We start from the raw sequence: 23,548 nt of genomic DNA on the forward strand, positions 1-23,548 counted from the left end.
ACTGGGAGCCTTACAGAGAATAATTTGGTAAGGTGGTGGTTCAGGTACCAGAGATTGAGGAATAATTGGTGGAGGGGAAAGGAAAGCAGTCGGCATGCACAGGCTGCATGGTAGGCTCTGCTGCAGTAATAAATTACCCACTAAATGTTAGTGGCTTACATGACAAAGACTGATTTCTCTCCTACAAATATTCCTATGCTGGGTAAGCCCTCTTCTCCACCTCAAGACTCAATGATCCAAACTATTCCCGTCTTGGGAGGCTATCACCTCAGTCAGTAGCTTCTAACTCACCGAGGAAGGGAAAAGAGAGTAGGAGGGTCATGCCCTGGCTTTCAAATGCTTCAGCTCAGAAGTTACCTGTTACTTCCACTCAAAGTCCATTAGCCAAGTAAGTCACGTGGCACCACCTCCCTGCAAGAGTCTGGAAAACTGGGGGGAACATGTGAGTATTCATCGAGCAATCAATGTCTCTGTTACAGGTGGGAGTGATAAAGAGAGATCTGGGTGTATTTATAGGTCTGAGGGGAAAGATTTAAGAGCCAATGAAGAGAATAACTGATGAAGAGGTAGTAATGGTGAAACAATAAAATGTGGCGGAAACTTTGCCAAGCAGCAGGGAAGGCATAGCTTATCTCTGCTAGTCCAAGGGTGCAAAATTCTCAGGACACCTGCCCTTGTGCCTTTCTCTGGCAGGTCTCCCGAGCACCAGGTCAGAAAGCAAATGTGTAGAATGCAGGGGACACGTTCCCCAGTGATGGGGCTGGCCAAGCAAGAAGGATGGAAGGCCAAGGCACGAGGAATTCAAGGAGAATGACCAAAGTACATGAAAATGGCTGACCACGAGCTCCAAGATGGGTGGAGACGCCGGAAGTGAGCTGCAAGAGTTGAGAAGACTTGAGGGGCTGGTAGCAGGAGGACAAAAAGGCTGCTCAGTGGGAATGGGAGAGAGGGAGACAGAGAAGAATACAGGGTAGTTTGTGGTCAGTATGTGTGCATTTCAAAGTTTGAGATTCTGCAGGAGGTAAACTTTATTTTATTTTGGGCTGCATTGGGTCTTCGTTGCTGTGCACAGGCTTTCTCTAGTTGTGGCGAGCAGGGGCTATTCTTCGTTGCGGTGCACGGGCTTCTCATTGTGGTGGCTTCTCTTGTGGAGTGTGGGCTCTAGGCGCGCGGGCTTCAGTAGTTGCCGCGCGGGTTCAGTAGTCGTGGCCCGCAAGCTCTAGAGCGCAGGCTCAGTAGTTGTGGCGCATGGGCTTAGTTGCTCCGCGGCATGTGGGATCTTCCCAGACCAGGGCTCCAACCCGTGTCCCCTGCATTGGCAAGTGGATTCTAAACCACTGCGCCACCAGCGAAGTCCCAGGAGGTAAACATTTTTGAGCAAAATCTAGGGTGTCTATCATTTGACTGTGAGCTCTATGAAGGTGGCAGTTGGGATGAAACTTTTAGTTACTGGATGGTAGGAAGACCTGGAGGTCTCAGGGCCGAGGCAGCTGTATGGTATTCACGGCATGTTTACCAGCTGGCATGGTGGTATTTCAATATCTTAACTGCTGAAATGGCTGAGTGAGTGCATATCAGCCCTGATTGTGACCACATCAACTCATCTTTGCACCCCAGCACCCATCACAGGGCTTAGCACAGAGCAGGCCCTCAATAAATGTTTGTCGAATGAATGAATGAATGGCAAAGGAATGGATTATGCCAATGAGCAGTGCGAGCAGAGCAGAGATAAATGTAAGTAGAACTGAATGAAAAGGAGTATGATCTGGAAGCTGGAATTATTAAGATGGGGAATGGATGGGAGGGAAGCTTGTGATCTTGGAAGAGAGCCCTAGAGGTCAAGTGATTATACTTGCAGTCAGGTAAGCCTTCCGGTGAGAAGTGGCTGCTGAGATGCACACCAGCCTAGAAGCAACAATGGGGAGGAGGAGGGGGAGACAGGGCTGCCTTCAACGGGAGATGTTCAAGGGTCCTGTCTTGGAGAAAGGTAGGGTTGGTTAACATAAGGAGGTTTGGGGAATAGGGCAAGGTGCAGGGGGAGGGGGCCAGAGCTTGTTTACAAAGAACCAGACCCTCAGGTGAAATCTTGCTGACCTGAGTGATTGATGTAGGCCTGGGGCAGGGAAAGCTGAGGGAACCAGGGCAGAGATAAGAGGGGAATGAGTGGAGATGTTTGTTATGGGCTGGGAAAGGAAAAGTCCAGAGTTGAATGGGAGGGCTGAGCAAGGGAATTCATGGAGGAAAGTAACAAGTCCCACCATTTTAACAAGAATATTGCTATATTGCTATAGCTATCTCTGTAGTCTTATGCATCTTTGCCTAAGTGCTAGGTCTAGTCTGAAATCAGCTTGGGGAAGCTGAGGGTTTTGCTAGAGAAAAAAGAAAGAAACTAACACACAGTCAAAATTTTACTTAGAGTACAGGAAAGATTCTGTATTTATGAAAAGGTACTATAAAACTTAAGATTCCAAAAAAAAAAAAAAAACTTAAGATGAATAAATATGGGTTTTTTCTTTTCTTTTTAAAGTAAAATGCTGGGCTACAATCAGAACATTTAGAAGAGGGCTGGACTGGCACCCGTGATGGGGACGTGCGGGCTTTTGAGGTTTCCTGGGCCTCAGAGTTCAGCCATGATCCTGCCCAGGATGCAGACCTGGAGGGCAGGGCCCACCTGAGTGGTGTTTGCCCTGGAACCAAACCCAAGCAGCCAGGAGAGTCATAAACCTGGAGCTGGCTGCACCTACAGTCTAGAGAAGAGCCAAGCATGTGCTCTGTGAGAGAGATTATTGAATCAAGCAGACACCACCCATTCATCTACCCCGTCCTTTTTGCGGTAATCAGAAGGATTTTTGTTGTCTGGTGGCGGTTATTTTATTTGAGTTCCTCCCTCCATTGGAGGAAAGGCTGTGAAATAGCATTCAACAGGAAAGAGGGAACCAAGTAGGACTTCTGATTTTTTCAATTGTATAATATAAAATTCACCTCATAGTATCAATTGCACTATTTACAATAGCCAAGACATGGAAGCAACCTAAATGTTCGTCGACAGATGAATGGATAAAGAAGATGTGGCAAACATATACAATGGGTGAGTTCCCCGGTGGTCCAGTGGTTAGGACTCCGCTCTCACTGCTGAGGACCCGGGTTTAATCCCTGGTTGGGGAACTAAGATCCCACAAGCTGTGCGGTGTGGCTAAAAAAAAGAAACATATACAATGGAATATTACTTAGCCATAAAAAAGAATGAAATAATGCCACTTGCAGTAACATAGATGGACCTAGAGATTATCATACTAAATGATAAAAAAGAATATATATACACACATATATATGTACATATATAGTAGGTATAACTGAATCATTTTGCTATATACCTTGTAAATCAAGGTATATATACATTGTAAATCAACTATACTTCAATTAAAACGTAAAAGGAATTAATGTCTACTCCAAATATATGTGTGTATGTGTGTGTGTGTATATATATATATATATATATATATATACATATAAAATTCACCATGTTAACTATTTTAAAGTGTGTAATTCAGTGACATTTAGCACATTCACAATGTTGTGTGACCATCACCACTATCTAGCTCCAAAATATTTCCATCATCCCATAAGGAAATCATGGACCCATTAAGCAATCACCCTCCATTAACCCCTGGCAACCACTAATCTGCTTTATGTCTCTATGGATTTGCTTATTCTAGATATTTCATATGAATAAAAACCATACAATATGTGGCCTTTTGGGTCTGCCTTCTTTCACTTAGTACAATGTTTTCAATGTTCATCCATGTTATAGCAAGTATCAGTACTTCATTCCTTCCCATGGCTGAATAATATTCCATTGCATGGATAGACCGCATTTTGTTTATCCATTCATCAGTTCTTGGACATTTCAGTTATTTCTACCTTTTGGCTATTGTGAATGTTGCCACTGTGAATATTCATAGACAAGTTTTTGTTTAAATTCCTGATTTCAATTCCTTTAGATATAACCCTAGGAGTAGACTTGCTGGGTCATATGATAATTCTGTTTAGCTTATCAAGTAAATGAACCCAGGTACATTTTTAAACCTTATAAGGGCTGAGTTTAGAAGCGCACCATGCATGGACTTCCCTGGTGGCGCAGTGGTTAAGAATTCGCCTGCCAATGCAGGGGACACGGGTTTGATCCTTGGTCCAGGAAGATACCACATGCCGCAGAGCAACTAAGCCCGTGCGCCACAACTACTGAGCCTGCCCTCTAGAGCCCGTGAGCCACAACTACTGAAGCCCACGCGCCTAGAGCCCGTGCTCCGCAACAAGAGAAGCCACCGCAATGAGAAGCACGTGCACCGCAACGAAGAGTAGCCCCCGCTTGCCGCAACAAGAGAGAGCCCGCGAGCAGCAACGAAGACCCAACGCAGCCAAAAATAAATAAATAAAAATAAATAAATCTATTTTAAAAAATTATTTTAAAAAAAGAGGTGCACCGTGCAGTTAACTACCAGGCCCACTGTTGCCCCCAGTGGTCAGTCTTGACTGGCCAGACCCCTCAGTGTCTCCCATTCAAGAGATACTTGGGGTTCTCAAAGCCAAATCAGTTTTCATTCTCTTTGATTATACAAATGTATGTAACATGCACTTTTAAGAAACAGATATCAGAAAGTAACAGGGAAGTGGGTGTCACACTCGAAGTTTGGGCATCCCAGTCCAAGATACCTCCTTCCTTTATCGAACAAAAACACTTCCCGATCACTGACTACATTGTTTGGGAGGACTTACTGTGGGCGCTGCTTCTGGTGAGGAAAGAAAGCTGCTTCCGGCTTAGCGTGGGCATGGGTCACCATGGGATGGATTTCATGAGTACAGAACAGGATGTCCATTTCCTGGCCTAAAGAAGATGGCTCGTGTGTGTGGCCAAATTAGGATTTCAGAAATGACCATAAAAGGCAAGGTTTCTGGTTGGAGCTTGAATTATTTGGGAGAATCTCTAGAAACCAAGTAAAAACAAGAATTCCAGGAACAAAGTACAGAAGTTCAGCAGGGCCTAAGACACCAGATTGTTTGAAATAAAGCACATGCACTGTCAGTGACCTTTTGCCTGCTCAGGTTCTGCAAAGGCTTCTAGACCCTCACAGCCTGAGTATAAAATAAAACAGGTCTCAGCTCCTTCCCTCTCCCCCCTCAGAATTTAAAGATGAATTAGGTCACAGCAGAGACATAGCACCACAGAGGTGCTTCTAACCATCAAGTTTTTAAATTTCCATAGTCTTTCATTTCCACATTTCCAGAAATCTCACTAAAGAATATGGATTTTCCGAGACTTCCCTGGCTGTCCAAGGATTAAGACTCTGCACTTCCACTGCAGAGGGCATGGGTTCTATCCCCGGTGGGGGAAATAAAGATCCTACATGTCGCATGGCGCGGCCAAAAAAGGAAAAAAAAAAAAAAAGAGTTTGGATTTTCCTTGAACTCACTATCTTTCTTTCCCTGAGCCACTTGATTTTCTATCCTTGAGAGGCACAAAGGAATGTATATTGTATGATTTCACTTATATGAACTTCTAGAACAGGCCTGACCAAACTGGAGAGACAGAAAGCAGACCAGTAATGTCTGGGACCAGGATTGGTGGGGAGGCGAGCAGGTTGGCTGGGAAGGGGCACTAGGGAACTCTCTAGAATGATAGGAATGTATCTGGAATGATAGGAATTCACAGAGGTGAATACACCTACCCAAACTCTTTGAACTGTACATTTAAGATCCATGTATTTTACTATATGTAAATTATACCTCAGTACCAGTTAATTAAAAAATAAAAATTTCATAGAGTTACTAGCTCTGTAGCCGAGTTACTTAAACTCCCCGTGCCTCAGTTTCCCCTGCTGTGAGATGGCAATAATAAAAGCATCCTACTTCAAAGGTTGCTGTGAGGATTAAATGCAAGTTTCTTGAAGTTGTGTGTCTGGCACGTGGTAAGCACTCCCCCATGTTAGCCATTAGCTCTGTTCCTGAACCCATCTTTGTTCCCAGGCCTCTTTCCCTCCTGCTTTATTTCTGCCATGTCTTTTTCTTTTTCCAATTTTTTTTTCACATTTCCTTTTTTGCTCAATCCTAGCACTGATCTACATTTTCTCTTGAACGAACCACTCGGGTCTCGTGGCCCCAAGTCTCTCCTCCTCGAACCCAGCCTTCATAATGATGAAGATCCATGCTGATTCTGATCACGTCCTTCTACTACTCAAAAACCTTATTGCCCACAAAATAAAGCCAACTCTCAAGGGTGAGCACGCAAAGTCTTCCCTGAACTGGTCCCAAGAATTCCTTCCAGTCTTACCTCTCGCTGACATCATCATTATTATTTTTTTTAATTTTACTTTATTTTATTTATTTATTTATATATTTTTGGCTGCTCGGCATGGCATGCGGGATCTTAGTTCCCTGACCAGGGATCGAACCCACGTCCCCGGCACTGGGAGCTCAGAGTCCTAACTACTGGACTGCCAGAGAAGTCCAGACATCATCATTATAAGTATTTTAAAATAAACTCTGTCCTTACTGCCACACTTGACCAGTGGTTTCCAAAGCTGGCCCTTGAATCAGTACCGACTTAGATGCCTCAGGTCCCATTTGGTAGGCCTGACATGGGACCAGACACCCATCCTATTGTTTCTACATGCTTAGTTGAGGACATAATGTCCATGCAGTGAAATGCACATATCTTAAGTATACAGCTAGATCCATTTTGAAAAATGTCTGTGCCTGCCTACCCCACACCCTACCAAGACAGAACTTTTCACCACCCTAGAAATTTCCTGAATGCCCAGTGGTGTATTAGTAGAGGTGAACAACTGCTTCCCCAGGGGAAAAAGGCTCTGCTTTATTGCGTTTCCTGATCTCTGTGGTGTGAATATTCCTACCATGGCCAATTTCAGGCTGTCAGTGTGATGACACTGAAAGCAGAGTCAGGAAGACAAGCTCACATTCGGTTCTTGAAAACCAGCACCAGCCGACTTCAGCACAGCCACTTCCAAGTCAATCTCTGCCACCCCATCCCCAGGCAACCATGCATCTGTTCTCTGTCACCATAGGTTCATTTTGCTTATTCTAGAGTTTCATATGAATGGAAGCATTTAATAGGTACTCCTTTTGTCTGGTTCTTTCACTCAGCACGGTTTTGAGATTCATCCATGTTGCTACATGTATGGTAGTTCATTTCTTTTTATTACTGAGTAGCATTCCATTGTATGGATATACAGTAGTGTTTATCTGGTCTCCTGGTGATGGACACCTCGACTGTTCCCAGTGTTTGATGCTATGGATAAAGCTGCCATCAACATTCTTGTGCAAGTCTTTAATTTCTTTTGGGTAAATCCCTGTGAGTGTAATAGCTGGGTTGTAAGTTAGGTGTATGTTTAACTTTATGAAAACTGCCAGACTGATTTCCACAGTAGTTGTACAATTTTATACTCCTACCAGCCAAGTATGAGAGTCCTCATTGCTCCATATCTTTGTCAATACTTGGTGTTGTAAGACTTCACTTTATAAAAAAAAGAAAAAGGGTTCCTCAGGTGATTCTGTTTCACAGCCAGGCTTGGGAACCTGTGGACTGGACTCCTTGCAGTTTCCTAAATATTAATGGCTAATATTAATTGAGCACTTGCTAAGTGTCTGGTTCTTCCCCAAGACCTTTAACAATGCTATATCATTTAAATATCACAACAACCCTGTGAAATAGACACGATTATTCTTCCTATTTTACAGATGAGGACAATTAGGTACAGAGAGTTTGAGTAACTTGCCTAAGGTCACGCTCATAAGTGACACAAGTTGGCTTAGAAACAGGCACTCTGGCTCTGGGCCCATCAGTTAAACCACTGAACTATACTTGCCCATACAAATTGTGTATACAGGTCCCCTGTTGGGCTTATCAGTAATTGCTGCCATTATTATTTTCATTCAAATCCTACTCATCCTTCAAAGTTCAGCTCAAATTCCACCTCTTCCATCCAGTTTTCTCTGTCTCCCCCTCTCCTGCCTCTGTGTAATTCCTCAATGTAATCATAAGCCCTTCAGAAATGTATGAGACTTTTGGGTTGTCTTTTATTTCTGTTTTTGACTGTCTTATCATGCTCGCTGTATTTGTAAGATCACTGGGAACAGGGTCACTCCGTGTTTATCTCTCTATTCCTGGCATGCTGACCTGAATTTAATGTTTTTATAAATATGGTTGGCCCTCTATATCCATGGGTTCCACATCCACGTATTCAACCAACCACAATGGAAAATATTCTGAGGAAAAAAATTCCAGAAAGTTCCAAAAAGCAAAACTTAAATTTGCGCCACTCTGGAAACTTTACATAGTGTTTACATTGTATTTACAATTATTTACATAACATTTACATTGTATTTAGTATTATAAGTAATCTAGAGATGATTTAAAGTAGATGGGAGAATGGGACTTCCCTGGCCGTCCAGTGGTTAAGAAAGACTCCACGCTTCCACTGCAGGGGGCGCGGGTTCAATCCCTGGTCAGGGAACTAGGATCGCACATGCTGTGCAGCGCGGCCAAAAAGTTAAAAAAAAAAAAGTATATGGGAGGATGTTGCATTGGTTATATGCAAATACTACGCCATTTTATAGAAGGGACTTGCGCATCCAAGGATTTTTCTATGGGGGAGGGGGTGGCGGGGGGAGTCCTGGACCCAATCCCCCATGCATACGAGGAACAATTCTGTACTATAGGCAGAATCACAGAAGTCCTTTACAAGGAGCTGTCTCGTTGAGAGATAACTCAAGAGGGAATCACAGAAATTGGATTGCCTTTTCCCTAGGGAAAAGCACACCCCTTTACCTTCTTACTACTGAGTGAAAATGGATGTGCTGTTTTAAGGGGACCTGACGCTTGTCACAGCAGGCTACAGGAAACCATGTTATGTGGCCTCCTTAATTACCCAGTGAAGCTGTTATCTCCTGCCTGGCTGCCTGCTCTAAGGCTTCTGCTTGTTTTATCTGGCCTGGCTCCACTGGTTAGCTTCTAGCTAGTTGGAAGACTACCAGATTGTAATCAGTCATTTCTTCCATCCTGATGTATGAAAAACAGGACCAGCTACATAATTTGTGAGACCTGGTGAAAAATGAAAATGCAGGACTTCTTGTTGAAAATTTATTAAGAATTTTCAGAAGAGCATTATACAAAGAGTAGGGCCCCAGAGGTGCCACACCCATGAAGCCAGCCCGGATGAAAAGGGACTGAGGCCTTCTCAGCCGACAAAAACCAATCACGGAGGGGCTTCCCTGGTGGCGCAGTGGTTGAGAGTCTGCCTGCCAATGCAGGCGACGTGGGTTCGAGCCCTGGCCTGGGAGGATCCCACATGCCGCGGAGCAACTAGGCCTGTGAGCCACAATTACTGAGCCTGCGCGTCTGGAGCCTGTGCTCCGCAACAAGAGAGGCCGCGACGGTGAGAGGCCTGCGCATTGCGATGAAGAGTGGCCCCCGCTTGCCGCAACTAGAGAGAGCCCTCGCACAGAAACGAAGACCCAACACAGCCAAAAATAAATAATAAATAAATAATAAATTAATTAAAAAAAAAAAAAAAAAAAACAATCACAGAAAGCTGAGCACGGGGACAATTATCTCCAAAGCGCTTCACCTCTAGTACAAAGACTGCTGAAAAGGAAACCATCCATGTTCTGTGTTATATTAAGGCTGATTGTTATGGATTGAACTGTGTCCTCCAAAAAGATGAATTCTTAAACCCCCAGTACCTGTGTACGTGACAGTATTTGGAAATGGGGTCTTTGCAGATGATCAAGTTAAGATGAGGTCATTAGGGTAAAACCCTAATCCAATATGACTGGTGTCCTTATAAAAAAAGGGGGGGGGGGAATTGGGACACAAAGACAGGCATGCATAGAGAAAATGATGTGAAGGCACGCACACAGGGGGAACACACTGTGACCATGAAGGCAGAGATGGGGGTGATGCAGCTACACACCAAGGAATGCCAAAGATTGCCAGCATGGAACAGATTCTCCCTCATAGCCCTCAGAAGGAACCAACCATGCCTGACACCTTGATCTTGAAACCAAGCGGGGCCCTGTGGGGCTCCCGGACACAGAGTCCTTTTTGTCCCCCATTTCTTGTAGGCAAGACTCCAGCCTCCATGGTCTTCCCTGAGTTCCAAAGGGCAGATTCGAATAGTTGCTAATCAAGGGGGGAGCAGCCACGAAGCCACCTGAGGCGAGATGAAAGGGGCCAGAGAAGCTCCTCAAGATTAGGAGACCCTGCACACACCCTAATCTTGTCAGCACCCCCACCCTTCTGAAACTCTGCAGAAGAAAGAAGAATATAAGACTATTACCGCCTTGATCCTTATTGAATACCCCTGACCACAAGCCCCGAATATGAGACCTCTCCCTATTCCCCAGGGTGGGGGGCACAGTTCTTGAGGTGCTGGCCTGCTGTGTTCCCTCTTTGTCTGACAAAGAATAAAGCCACTCTTTCTCCTCCAAAACTCTGTCTCTGTATCTCATTTTGGCATCGGTGTACAGGGAGCCAATATTTTGGCACCAATCTCAGACTTCCAGCCTCTAGAGCTGTGAGACAATACATTTCTGTCCTTTAAGCCACCCAGTCTGTGGTACTACACCCACCAACCAGACTAGGGTCCTCCTGTTACCCTCCTTAAATTTGCCTCACTCTGGAAACTATTTACATAGTGTTTTACATTGTATGTACAACTGCCAAGGTCCTGACACACCTGGCAAAACAGATGTCCCAACAGGATTAGAACAAGGACGAGCCAGCACAATGTCAGTTTTGTTTTAAAAGACCTTTTTTCCTACAGAGGGAGGGAGTGTCTACATCAGCCAAGCCTCCGTGGTCACATTTTAGGAAAACCAAGAAACCTGCCTTCCCTGTTTCAGCCCCAATTTCAAGGAAGTATGTGTTAGTATCCTATAAAATGAGGCCTTTTTCTAGCGTCTCCCAGCCTAAGCTGGACTGTGGCCTGCTTGCCACTCATTAGGATGACGTCCCACAGTTGGCGGTATAACGTTCAAGTCTGAGGTCACAGATGAAGTGGCAACATTGGCTCGGATTCCTGCATCCTGAACCCCAGAAAGAATCTCCCTTCTTCCTGGCCCTTCTAAGGCGCATCGGGGGCGCCCTTCCATGTGGGCTCGCAAACGGGGCTCCCCCAGCAGTTCTTTGAGCTGAGGCCGGGGTGGGGGTGGGGAGACCTCCCCTGGAGGGCCTGACGTCCCGGGCCACCCGGGGAAGGAAAAGGGGAAATGGGGCTGGTGTCAAAAGGGAGGAGCTGCTGCTTTGTGAGGAAACAATTTGCAGAGGCTGCCAAACCGGAGAGTCGGCAGGGTCGGCCCTCCCTAAAGTGCCGTGAGCAACCCGAGCCAGGGAGCAAGCCAGTGTCTCAGGGCCGAGGGGCCCCGCGTGGGCCGCGCGAACCCCAGAACGGCCACCGAACCCAGGCACCCGGGCCGCAGCCGCGACTGACGGTGACGCCACGGCGGCGGGTTGCATCAGCCTGCGCCCACGTGCTCCGCCCGCCCTTCCGCCCACGGCGCCGGGCGCCGATTGGGCCACGTTGGGGCAGTGCTCTCCGCCCCAGCCAATGGGTGGCAGCCACAGAGGGTTCTGTCCGCAGAGTCCGGGCGCGGGGTGCCTATAAAAGGTGCCCGAGACGGGCGCGCGCGATCCAGAGAGGCGAAGCGTTTTTGTGGGGGTTGGGGGCGGCAGCGACACTTCCTGCCTGGCGTCTGGGAGCGCCGCCGAGTCCACAGCGCCGTCGACATGGAGCCCGAGCCCGTCACGCTCCTGGTGAAGAGCCCCAACCAGCGCCACCGCGACTTGGAGCTGAGCGGCGACCGCAGCTGGAGCGTGAGCCGCCTCAAGGCCCATCTGAGCCGCGTCTACCCCGAGCGCCCGGTGAGAGGAGCCCCCGGCTCCAGCTGCCAGCACTCCCCTAACCCCGGCTGGCATCCTCGCAGCCCTCCTCGCGTCCCCCTTGGGATGCCACGTCCTCCTCCCCTTTCCCTGTAACTTCTCGCTTCGCCGGCCTTCCCCTGACGGCTGGTGCTCCCCAGGTCCCCTCTCCCAGGCCTGTGGTCTCCCCCTTTCTGCCCTGCCGCCGTAGGCGCCCTCTGACGTGGTCCAGTGGCTGTCACTTCCTCGTTCTAGGCCGCCATCGTCCCGCCTTCCTGACGGGCCGCCTTCCCCTGTCACCTCGCGTCCTAGGTCCCCAAACTCTAACGGCTGTCGCACTCCTGCCATACCTCTTCAGACCCCTTCCCAGCCCCCTAGATCTGGCTTCCAGCCTTAGCCAAGCCGCTGAAACAGCAGTTTGACCTTGAGTGAGTCATTTCACCCTCCAAGCCTCAATTTCCCCAAAACGGCGGAGTGACTAGGTGTTCCTCGTTAGGATTGCATCCGATGGGTAGGAATAAGGAAACAGAAGTGCTGCGAAACGAGTTTTCTGAATGTAGCCTCTCATTGCAGAGAGGTGAGGGCAGGGGCCAAGCCCAGCCAGTGGCTGGAGAAGCACGGTGAGCGCCCGGGCAGCGTGTGCTTAAGGCCCCACACCCGCGAACAGGACGTGGCGCTTCCCTTCCCAGTCCGCCTTCTGCCCTGGTCCCCTCCCTGTGAGCTGGACTCCACAGCCTGTGCTTAGTCCCAGGGAGGAGCCCGGTGCGCTTTCCGGTAAAAAGTGATTTAGAAGGAAAATAGGTGGAAGGAATCTCCTGGAGTCTGGGTTTTAAGACTCTGGTCCCTCAATTGGCAGAGACTTCCTCGCTTTGTTTTGGTTGACACATCTGTCAGCATCACCCTTAGGGCCACCCTCCCTCCCCAGCACGTGACGGAGGCTATGAGCTGGACCTTCCTGTATTTACTTTCTGCTCTAATATTATGTAAGTGTCAACAGTGTTCTTTACTGCCCACAACTGTAATTCTCCATCAAACAGGAGAGGGCATCAGGGCAGGACAAGATTGTGAAATTGTTCTTTCTTATCTGAAGTGTTGCAACGTGTCAGGGTGTAGCTTATGGGTCAGGTTGTTTTTGTTCCATATTGTCAAGAACGTGGAAGTGAGTTTCCCTCCTGAGTTGTTCTTTTGAAATGTGCTTATTTATTTAATAAGCTCCCATTCCTCTAGCATTCGCCTTGGCACTATTTGCAATTTCACCATAGCTGCTCCCAAGAAACAGGTGGCAGTGCTGCTGCGAGAATGGCTATTAGGTACACAAATTGGCAAAGCAGGTGTAGCCTCTAGTTGCGTCATTTGGTAAAAGGCGGTGTTTTGGAGGAGGGCTTTCCTTTAGGGCTTCCTTGGGTGAGGAACATCACTCCTATTAAGTCCGAGGACCCAAAGTTGTAAATAAAAGGTCTCTCAGGTCTGTATATTTGTGTTTAAAAATTTTGGCTGGAGCACATTCGTCATTTGCTTTCTAATGTGAGAAGCCTTACTTTATAATAGTTGTTTGCTTAATATATATTTTTTTAAATCAGCCTTCTGGATAAAGACGCAGAGTGTCAGTTCAGGCATTTAACAGGCCTCAAATCACGGGCACCCGTGGTTTTCAAACTTTTTCTAGTGTGAAACTCTTTAATATAATGCAGGACCTCACCTATACAGTAACATTTACAAGTCCAGGTTTATAGCATTTACATATGAAGTTCAATCAGTGAGAACAATGATGAACACAGCATCCAATATATTTCTGCAGTTTGTTATAGTTGCCCAGTGTCCAAAAAACAAAAATCCTGATTTATGCAGATAAATAGGTACGGTTATTTTTTTGTTTGTTTTAAACAGCTTGCTTTATAATCTTGGACTACTTGGCAGGAGCAGCTTTATTCCAAATTTTGCATAATTGGTTATTTTGGCAAGAGTAGATTGAGAAGTTGCTGGTGAGCTCCGGTGTACTGACTTTGGTATATATCACTTGAAGCCATTATTTAAGTCCAGTTTTAAATTTTATTTATTTATGTTTGGCTGCGTTGGGTCTTTGTTGCTGTGCGCAGGCTTTCTCTAGTTGCGGCGAGCGGGGCCTACTCTTCGTTGCGGTGCGCGGGCTTCTCATTGTGGTGGCTTCTCTTGTTGCAGAGCACAGGCTCTAGGCACACGGGCTTCAGTAGTTGTGGCGCACAGGCTTAGCTGCTCCGCGGCATGTGGGATCTTCCCGGACCAGGGCTCGAACCCGTGTCCCCTGCATTGGCAGGTGGATTCTGAACCACTGTACCACCAGGGAAGTCCCTTAAGTCCAGTTTTTAAGGGAATTAAAAATGGATTTTAAAAGTGAAATTTGTATAAAAGTGTGTGGCACGACTGTGGTTTTAAAATCACTGGAATGGAGTAGAGTGTTTGGAATCTTGACTCTTTAGCAGCAGGTGACCTTGGACAAGTGAATTTTAGATTTTCCCCCTTACAATAGGCATACTAAATATCTCATAGGGTTGTGGTGTGGAATTTTACCACACACCGTCTCCTCTTTAGCTGCATTTGTATGTTGGGAAAAGTCTCTTTGAGGGCTTAAGTTTAGAATTGCTTCATGTTATCTTGGGACAGTGCTAGGTGGTTTTAGGGAAGGCTGACTTTGAGTTTTCTCTGAGACCGAACTTTGAGTTTTGAAGTTCGTTGCTGTAGGAGCCCCATATTTGTGCTTTTTGTGGCAGAAAGCAATTTCCCTGGGAGTTAAGAAGTCAGGTAGCTTGCCATAGGTTTTGTGGACTGGAGGTAGTTTGCCATCCTAAATTTGTTTGCATGTTAAAGATCAGTTTAAAGTTAAGTACTTCCTAAGTAAAAGTTTTGTATATGGGGCCTTCGGAAAAATGTTTTCCTGTGATGCTGGGAAAAACACACACGTTTAAATTATTTGTATAAAACAGTTTCTTCTGTGTTTGGGAACTTGAGGGGGCTAAGTGCTGACCTGTGCTGCTCTTTCTTTCCATAAGCGTCCAGAGGACCAGAGGTTAATTTATTCTGGGAAGCTGTTGTTGGATCACCAGTGTCTCAGGGACTTGCTTCCAAAGGTATCACTAAATATATTAACTTTTGAATGTTTTTGAGCACTAATAAGGTTGAATTCAGGTCCTAAAGTACCTCCTTATTACTTTCAGCAGGAAAACCGGCATGTTTTGCATCTGGTGTGCAGTGTGAAGAGTCCTTCCAAAATGCCAGAAGCCAGCACAAAGGTATGTCTGCTTTTTCATGATGATAACAATTCGTGTCATTCAGACTCTCAAGGTCGAAATAAAGGAAGTTGGATAAAACTCTTAAGTCTTTTTATCATATAATATTTTGTCTCTTCCCCAGTGAGAATCAGGAATAAGAAACTGTTATCAATACAAGTGAGAGTTTACTATAATAGTAGTAGACTTCCATTAGTGTTGTAGTGGAAAAGTGGAGTTCTGCAGTATACACTTTTCTGGGATTTGATTTGATCTATAGTGGCTGTGTATCCAGATCACCGAACTAGCAAGGCAGTCATGAATTTAGCACATAATAAATTTCTTCTAAGGAACCATTGATTTTTTTTTTTAATTATTTTATTTTATTTATTATACATTATTTTTGGCTGAGTTGGGTCTTCATTGCTGCGCGCGGGCGCTCTCCAGCTGCAGTGAGCGGAGGCTACTCTTCGTTGTGGTGCGCAGGCCTCAGTAGTTGTGGCTCGCAGGCTCCAGACACGCAGGCTCAGTAATTGTGGCATGCGGGCCCAGCCGCTCCGTGGCATGCAGGATCCTCTCGGACCAGGGCTCGAACCCGTGTCCCCTGCATTGGCAGGCGGACTCCCAACCACTGCGCCACCAGGGAAGTCCCTGATTTTTATAAAGAGTAAAACATGACTATGTTTACTTTGGAAATTTTCATTGTGATTATTTGTTTGGATAGGAAAAGGCCTCAGTCTTTATCAAGTGATCTCTAAAGACTTGCTTATGTTAGATGGTCAAAATCCCTCATTTTTCATTTCACAGTGTTAGTTCAAATATACGGTATTAAGGGACTTCCCTGGTGGCACAGTGGTTAAGAATCCACCTGCCAATGCAGGGGACATGGGTTCAATCCCTGGTCCGGGAAGATCCCACATACCGTGGAGCAACTAAGCCCCCGTGCCACAACTACTGAGCCTGTGCTCTAGAACCCGAGAGCCACAACTACTGAAGCCCTCCCATCTAGAGCCGGTGCTCCGCAACAAGAGAAGCCCGCACACTGCAAAGAAGAGCAGCCCCTGCTTTCCTCAACTAGAGAAAGCCCACACGCAGCAATAAAGATCCAATGCAGCCAAAATTAAAAATAAATAAATAAATAAATTTATTTTTAAAAAATATATACAGTATTAATATTCTAATGTGGTGATACACTCTAAATTTGCATTACAACTGTACATCCTGAAACATCTGAGTATAGTGTAAGAAATTCTTTAGGTTGCTGGCTGGGTTGTGTTTATAAATCTTATTGGTCAAATTTAATTTCTTAGTAAATTTAACACCATAAGATGTATAGGAAAAAAAAGATGTATAGAGCATTAACAGGAAGCTTTCTCACCAATGATAACTTCATTGGGAGATTTTAGTGAAACTACAGCATAGCTACTCTAGGAAAAAATACGGATTTTTTTTTAGTATCTGTATTGATACTGTGTTGAACAAATTTTAGAATATTCTTTATGTAACATTGCATCTGTTCGATTTTGTCAAGTTCAGAGGTCAGGGTTGGGGACATAAGCCATTCACAGAGAAAGAATCCTTGAAGCTTGATTTCACACCGTTGCATCAGGCCTTTTGTTCTCATGTTCATGTTACACTTATCTAGGTTGCTGAATCCATAGAGCAGCCCGCTGGTCTTAATCAGGGACAGTCTCCTGGGGATTCCTCAAGTGACGGTTTAAGGCAAAGGGAGGTTGTTCGGAACCCTTCTCCCTCTGGATGGGAGAATATCTCGAGGTGAGTGTTGTAATAAAGAAGCAGGTTGTACAACATGAATGTGCATCATTTGCGTCAACTTAAGAATAAGCTGTGTTTATACTATATAGTCATAGAATTTTTAAATGGACAAAATTTTGCTTTATAAGGGCTTCACTTTAAGGATCTCTTCTGTATTTAACTTTTCTTAATACATAGCCTTTTAGGAAGATCTAAAAAGTGGAGATGCATGTCCTGAAAATCTGGGCATTTCTCCTCCTACGTGGGTGTGCTTCACATTGCGCTGACCTCATGATAGGGAATTAGTGCTGGTGCAGAAAAGCAGCTGTTGTAAGCACTGTGCAGCTGCTTTGCCGAGTGGCTTTGTGCTTTGTCTGTCATAACAGTGGGTGACAAAAGGTGAAGGGATTGTTTGAGAAATGCTCTGCCAAGTACCGTGTCGGTGGTGCTAGGAGAAAAGGAGCAATTAGAGCTTTTCTTTAGCGCAAAAGCCAGAAGCGACTAAATGCTGTGATGTTCGGATTTCACAGCTCTTGGAACACCTTACTATGAAAGATCCTTTGGGAAAAAACAGTTTATTAACTACAAGTTGAAACTCTGTTACTCCCTGAGTCCCCTGCCCACCGTTTCCTAGTAGTTTTTAATATCTGATTGTTGATAAAGTCAGGTGTTTGAGGAATGAAGAGTTGTTTTTTTTCTTAATGGAGGTTTTCAAATATACACAGAAGTAGAGGGAACTGTATAATGAATCTCCATATAATGATCAATTTTTGCCATACTTGCTTTATCTATTCCTGCTTCCCATTTTTTCCTGAAGTATTTAAAAGTAATTCCCAGACATTGTCAGTTCAGTTCTACATAGTTCCGGATATAACTCTAAAAACCTTTCAGTTATCTTGCGTATCTGCAGTGTCATCATCTTCAGAGCTAACAAAAGCACTTTGTTATTTTCTCATTTCCATGTACTGTATCTTTTTTAAATGATCAAAAACAGTATCATACCAAGACCTATTTGTATTAGAATACAACTTTAGAAATACTCTGGGTATGGAATTTGGTTAAGTTCCATACCTAGCATATAAAGTGGATAATTGAATTCATTATTGGATAGAAACACTTAAAACTGCTTCCCTTTTTCTGACTATACGATTTGAGAATTGAGGCTCATATCTGACTATGAATTTTACCATAATAAAACTTGATTTCATCCAACAAATATTTATTGGACAGCCAGTGCATATAACTTTGTTTAAGGATATGAATTGACCAGCAGAGATGACCACATAACAACTCCTGATCTTTCTGCAGTTCTGTTAGTTTGAATTTTGTGAAGTGATGCCAAAGGAGTTCACTGTGTAGGGCTCACAAAACCAGAGATGACTCCCACACACACCCTGCCCCAGGCTGCGCTGGATGATAGAAGCATGAGTTTGGTGTCAAACAGGTCTCAAATCCAGCCCTACTACTTACAGGTTCAGTGACCTCGTGCAGATCCTTTGTCTTCCCTGAGCTGCACTCGGGCTCCCCTCTGTAAAATGGCAGGGTGGAGAGCTCCCTCCCCACAAGGTTGTTGGGGATCCCGTGAGATAACAGCCCGGCGGCCTTACAGGGCACAAGTGGTCAGTAAGCATGCATGGGTGGTGCCACACATAACTCTGCTCCCCGTATAGTTCAGATCTAGGGGTGAGGGAGAAATGGGTATTGGGAGGAAAGGAGTATTTCCTGCAGAAAAGACTTTGGGAGAGGTGTGACTTTTTAGAGCTGCTCCCTAAAGAATGAATAGTGGGGTTTAGACCTTCAGTGAGACTCAGCAAGTCTAAAATAAGGGTGGGGATCCACTTAGACTGAAAAGGTCCAGCTTGTTTGTACATCATGGTGATGACATCATGAGACCCCAGTGCTGGGCAGAGGGCTCTTGTTTTCCCATGGGATCCAGACCATGGGAGGGGGGCTTTGTCAGTACTTTCTGTGATTGTATTACACAGGTGCATCACCCAGAAATCTACATGTAACTGTCATAAAGCTCAATCTTCTCTCTCTTTGTTTTGAATTCCTGATTGTAATTTAAACTTAATTTTCACTTATTCATACTAAACCAACTCAAAAAAAGCATTTTTTGAAATCTTTCATAGGCCTGAAGCTGTCCAGCCGGCGTTCCAAGGCCTGGGGCCTGGTTTCTCAGGCTACACAACCTATGGGTGGCTGCAGCTCTCCTGGTTCCAGCAGATATACGCACGGCAGTACTACATGCAGTAGTGAGTCTTTACTCGCGACACTGGGTGTGGCCAGGGCTCCCAGAAATGGAGGGAACTCCCATCCATGTTACCCACAAAGTTAGGGAGGGCGGGATGAGTGTGTCAGAGTCCTGCTCTGTGGGTGGGATAGAGGATAAATGGTAACTACTAATCTGTGTATTGATGCGTAGTTGGCTGACTGATCCATAGTTTGATGACTTTATTTAGAATATGTTATTTCCTTTTTTTTTCTTTTCAATTTGTGATATCTTTAACATTTTATGAAAATTTTAATTTGCTACTGCACCATGTTTTCATGGTGGCCTTGATGTTTAATTCCAGATGAAATTTACCAAGCGGCTTCTGTTAGGAGTAGAAAAGGCATTTATAGATATGACTGTTAGTAAAGAAGTTCTTCACTAAGTTAAAGAAAAATCAAGTTTGTATATGCCTACTTAATAGTAAAAGATCCCTGCGTAAATGAGGTTATGAGAACCAGTCTTCATGGTGCCTTGCTCTCAACAGTATTTGCCTCTGTCATTTTTATTTTAGCTTAGCAGCCACTGCTGCGTCAAGGGCTTTTGTCCCCTCGCCAAGTGCACAAGAGATACCTGTGGTCTCTGCGCCTGCTCCAGCCCCTATCCACAACCAGTTTCCAGCTGAAAACCAGCCCGCCAATCAGAATGCTGCTCCTCAAGTGGTGGTTAACCCTGGGGCCAATCAGAACTTGCGGATGAATGCACAGGGTGGCCCTATTGTGGAAGAAGATGATGAGATAAATCGAGATTGGTTGGATTGGACCTATTCAGCAGCTACGTTTTCCGTCTTTCTTAGTATCCTCTACTTCTACTCTTCCCTGAGCAGATTCCTCATGGTCATGGGGGCCACCGTTGTTATGTACCTGTAAGCAGATGATTTCGCTTTCCCTTTTTTCCCTTCACTACAGATTACACTATGTGGTGACCCAAACCAAGTACAGATTTTCCTCTTTTTTGAGCAGTCTCAGTCAATATTTAAGGAGGTGTATTTAAGTAGTACGTCATTCTAGGATTTTCGATGGAAAGAATTGATGGCTTGGTTGCGCATTGCCAAAAACACAATTAATTCTCTGTTAATACAGGAACAACATTCTCTTCTTTTCCTCTAGTTAAGTTACCTGCCAGGCTCATGAACCACAATAAAACAGCCATACTGAGGCATGGAAAGGAAAATTGTATTTGTGTTGAATAAGAACATATTTATCTTTTATCAGGCTACAGCTGCCTTCTAGGATAAAGGGCAGGCAATGGCTGTGGCATAGTCCTGAAGGGCCAGAGATCCATCACAGACCTGGCATTTGGCTTTATCCATGGCTTAGAGCAGTGGTTCTCAACCAGGATAGTTTTGCATCTGCCCTCTACCCCCGCCCCCAAGACGTTTGGCGGTGTTTGGAGACATTTTTGACTGTCACAGCGAGGGGGGTGGTCCTGCTGGCATCTGGTTGGTAGCTGTTAAACATCCTGTGGTGCCCAGGGCAGCCCCACAGTAAATATCCAGCCCAGTATGTCAGCAGTACCAAAGTTCAAAAACCCTGGCCTAGAGTGATATGTCCTTGGATGTGGCAAAAACTGACAGAAGAAATTTTTCCTCCATAGGAAAATGGATTTTTATTTTAGTTTTTAAAAATCTTAAAAAAGAAATATTTAGAATAATGCATTAAGTACTTATATCCAGTATTAATCATTGTTATATTTTGTCATATTTGCTTCAAGACTTGGGTTTAATTGGATTTTTCAGATGCAACTTTTAGTTAATTCTTTAAATTCTATAGTCTCTAGAATCATATATGTAGGTGACCAAATCTAGGTCTTATTAGTATGTTATTACATACATTATAGTCACAGCTGTGTGTGTATTTCCCCTTCCCCCTCTGTTCAGGTTTTCATGTGTAAGGTTTAGGTCAGATGAAGAAGTATTTATTGAGCACATACTATGTGTCAGGTGCTGTTTATGTTGCTGGGCACATGATAATGAATAAAGCCTAGTTTCCGTAGTGCCTGTCAAGAACCTGACAGGCCAGTGAGAAAGTCTAGGAGCCGGTGTGGTGGAATGTCTCTGCAGATGGGCCTGGCTGCAAGCTTCTAATCAGGTTCTGCTCTGATGAGAGGAGGGGAGCAAGGGGGACCTCATCTCATTGAGAGGACCCTTAAATTCTTGAGTACATGTCACTCTGATGTTCACTAAGATGGACTTTATATGCTTCCTTTGAAGGCATCATGTCGGGTGGTTTCCATTCCGACAGAGGCCAGTTCAGAACTTCCCGAATGATGGTCCTCCTCAGGAAGCTGCAAATCAGGACCCCAACAATAACTTCCAGGTATGGAGTTTCTGCTGGAGCCCAGCGATCTTGGTGTGAAACACCGGGCTCTTGAGTCCTTAATCTTTAGATACCTTGTGGTGTACCATTTTATTAAGCTCAATATTTCAAGATTTTTTTCAAATTTATTCTTATAGCATTAGCTATTTTTAAAACATTGTGTCATAAAATCCATCAGGTATTTTTGTCATGTGGCAATTTGCATTTTGGCATATATAAGTAATGTTTTTTTTAAACTCACTATTTTTAGTGTTCATTCTCAGTAACGATATGTTATACCATGGAAACTGCTAATGGAGAGTTATTCTAATTAAGGATTAGGAACATAAGCCTGTCTCACAGAATAGATTTCCTGGAAAATAACAGAAATAGAATTTTTAGGGACTTCCCTGGTGGTCCAGTGGCTAAGACTCTGTGCTCCCAGTACAGGGGGCCCGGGTTCTATCCCCCGTCAGGGAACTAGATCCCACGTGCCGCAACTAAAATATCCCGCACGCAGCAACGAAGATCGAAGATCCCTTGTGCTGCAACTAACACCCATCACTGCCAAATAAATAAATATTTAAAAAAAGAAATAGAATTTTTATAAGGCAGTTTAATGCATAATCCTAAAGGATAGTCTTTTTAATATAAAGTGTCACCCTTGAATCTGTTTTTAGAATCCTGTGTTTCCAGTTTTAGTTTTTTTTTTTAACTCGGGACACTGCCAAAATTAGAAAAATATCCACATTTAATCAAGTGGCTAACTTAATTACTAGTTTAATAATAGTTGAAGATCTAGTTACAGTACTTCATTTGATCTGATACTTGCTGCCAGGAATATTGAAAACTATGAGAATGTTCCAGCACAGTTGTGCTACGGAGGCTGGAGAAGGAGCTCCGTCCAGCCGGGGATGTCGTCCCCAGGGTCCTGCCTGCCTGGCTTGGCTTATGGGGCAAGGGGCCAGGGAGCCACTCTGCCCTTTCCTGACATTATTGGGTGCTTCTCACGGTCCTCTCTTCTCCTTGTATTTTATTACCTGTAGGAAGACCCTGATCCTGAAATTGCAGACCCCAACCGCCTCCCTCCAGACAGGGACGTAGTGGATGACGAGCAGACCAGCCCTTCATTTATGAGCACAGCCTGGCTCGTCTTCAAGACTTTCTTTGCCTCTCTTCTTCCAGAAGGCCCCCCAGCCATAGCAAACTGATGGTGTTTGCTGTCTGGCTGCTAGAGGCTTTGGCAGGCGTGGACTGGATCATCTGGTTCCGGCTAGATTTCCTTACCTGGACGTGGCGATGGCACAGAATTAGTAAAAGAATCAACAAAGAGGATGATACGCTTTTGTGATTCTGCAGAAGCAGAAAGTAAGACGTGAAGCCATGATACAAATTGATGAACAAAAAATGCCTAAGGCTTCTCATGTCTTTATTCTGAAGAGCTTTAATATATATTGTTGTAGTTTAATAGACATTGTAAGTAGAAGGCATTAGTGTCGCATGTTTATGCCTGAGGAACTTTTCCAGATGTGTGTGTCTGCATGTGTGTGTGTACATAGATGTCATAGATGCAGAAATGGTTCTGCTGGTACGATTTGATTCCTGTTGGAATGTTTGAATTACACTAAGTGTACTACTTTATATAATCAATGAAATTGCTAGACATGTTTTAGCAGGACTTTTCTAGGAAAGACTTATGTATAATTGCTTTTTAAAATGCAGTGCTTTACTTTAAACCAAGAGGAGCTTTGCAGAGGTGAAAACCTTTGCTGGGTTTTCTGTTCAATAAAGTTTTACTATGAATGACCCTGGCGGAGACTCCTGTCATCTTAGCAGTTTACTCCGTGTCCATCATCTCTGGATGGTCAACAGCTGAGTTGCTGATTTTTGAGTAACCTGAATATTTTGCTTCTTTTTATTAAAGGATTGTTTGTACTGATGAAGAAGATAAGGTAAGGCCACGAAAGTTTTAATTTACTAAGATTATGCTTGTGTTTGCCCCCCATTTCCTGATTTAAACAGTACTGGCTTATGTTGTAACCCATCA

At 44.6% G+C, this 23,548-nt stretch overlaps 1 protein-coding gene across 2 annotated transcripts; it reads left to right on the forward strand.

Annotated features, from left to right (window-relative positions):
- Positions 1 to 11,425: 11,425 nt before the first annotated feature.
- Positions 11,426 to 23,312, forward strand: HERPUD1 (homocysteine inducible ER protein with ubiquitin like domain 1). 2 transcript variants are annotated; one of them, XM_036832490.1, is made up of 8 exons: positions 11,426 to 11,938; positions 14,962 to 15,039; positions 15,127 to 15,201; positions 16,823 to 16,953; positions 19,065 to 19,187; positions 19,719 to 20,069; positions 21,417 to 21,522; positions 22,548 to 23,312. In XM_036832490.1, exons 1-8 carry the CDS (start codon positions 11,804 to 11,806, stop codon positions 22,710 to 22,712), a joined length of 1,164 nt encoding a protein of 387 aa, XP_036688385.1. In that variant the 5' UTR covers positions 11,426 to 11,803; the 3' UTR covers positions 22,713 to 23,312. The 2 variants fall into 2 exon arrangements, with proteins under 2 accessions (XP_036688385.1, XP_036688386.1); XM_036832491.1 differs by lacking the exon at positions 21,417 to 21,522 and having other exon boundaries at positions 11,691 to 11,938.
- Positions 23,313 to 23,548: the final 236 nt, after the last annotated feature.

The sequence above is a fragment of the Balaenoptera musculus genome, chromosome 19 (assembly GCF_009873245.2).
Source record: "Balaenoptera musculus isolate JJ_BM4_2016_0621 chromosome 19, mBalMus1.pri.v3, whole genome shotgun sequence".
NCBI classification, from domain to species: Eukaryota; Metazoa; Chordata; class Mammalia; order Artiodactyla; family Balaenopteridae; genus Balaenoptera; species Balaenoptera musculus.

Bases quoted from the DNA above. Each gene is read 5' to 3' on its own strand.
- HERPUD1 (XM_036832490.1), top strand. From the start codon at position 11,804: ATGGAGCCCGAGCCCGTCACGCTCCTGGTGAAGAGCCCCAACCAGCGC. The intron at 16,954-19,064 runs GTGAGTGTTGTA...AATCTTTCATAG, and splicing joins GGATGGGAGAATATCTCGAG to GCCTGAAGCTGTCCAGCCGG. The intron at 20,070-21,416 runs GTAAGCAGATGA...CTTCCTTTGAAG, and splicing joins GCCACCGTTGTTATGTACCT to GCATCATGTCGGGTGGTTTC.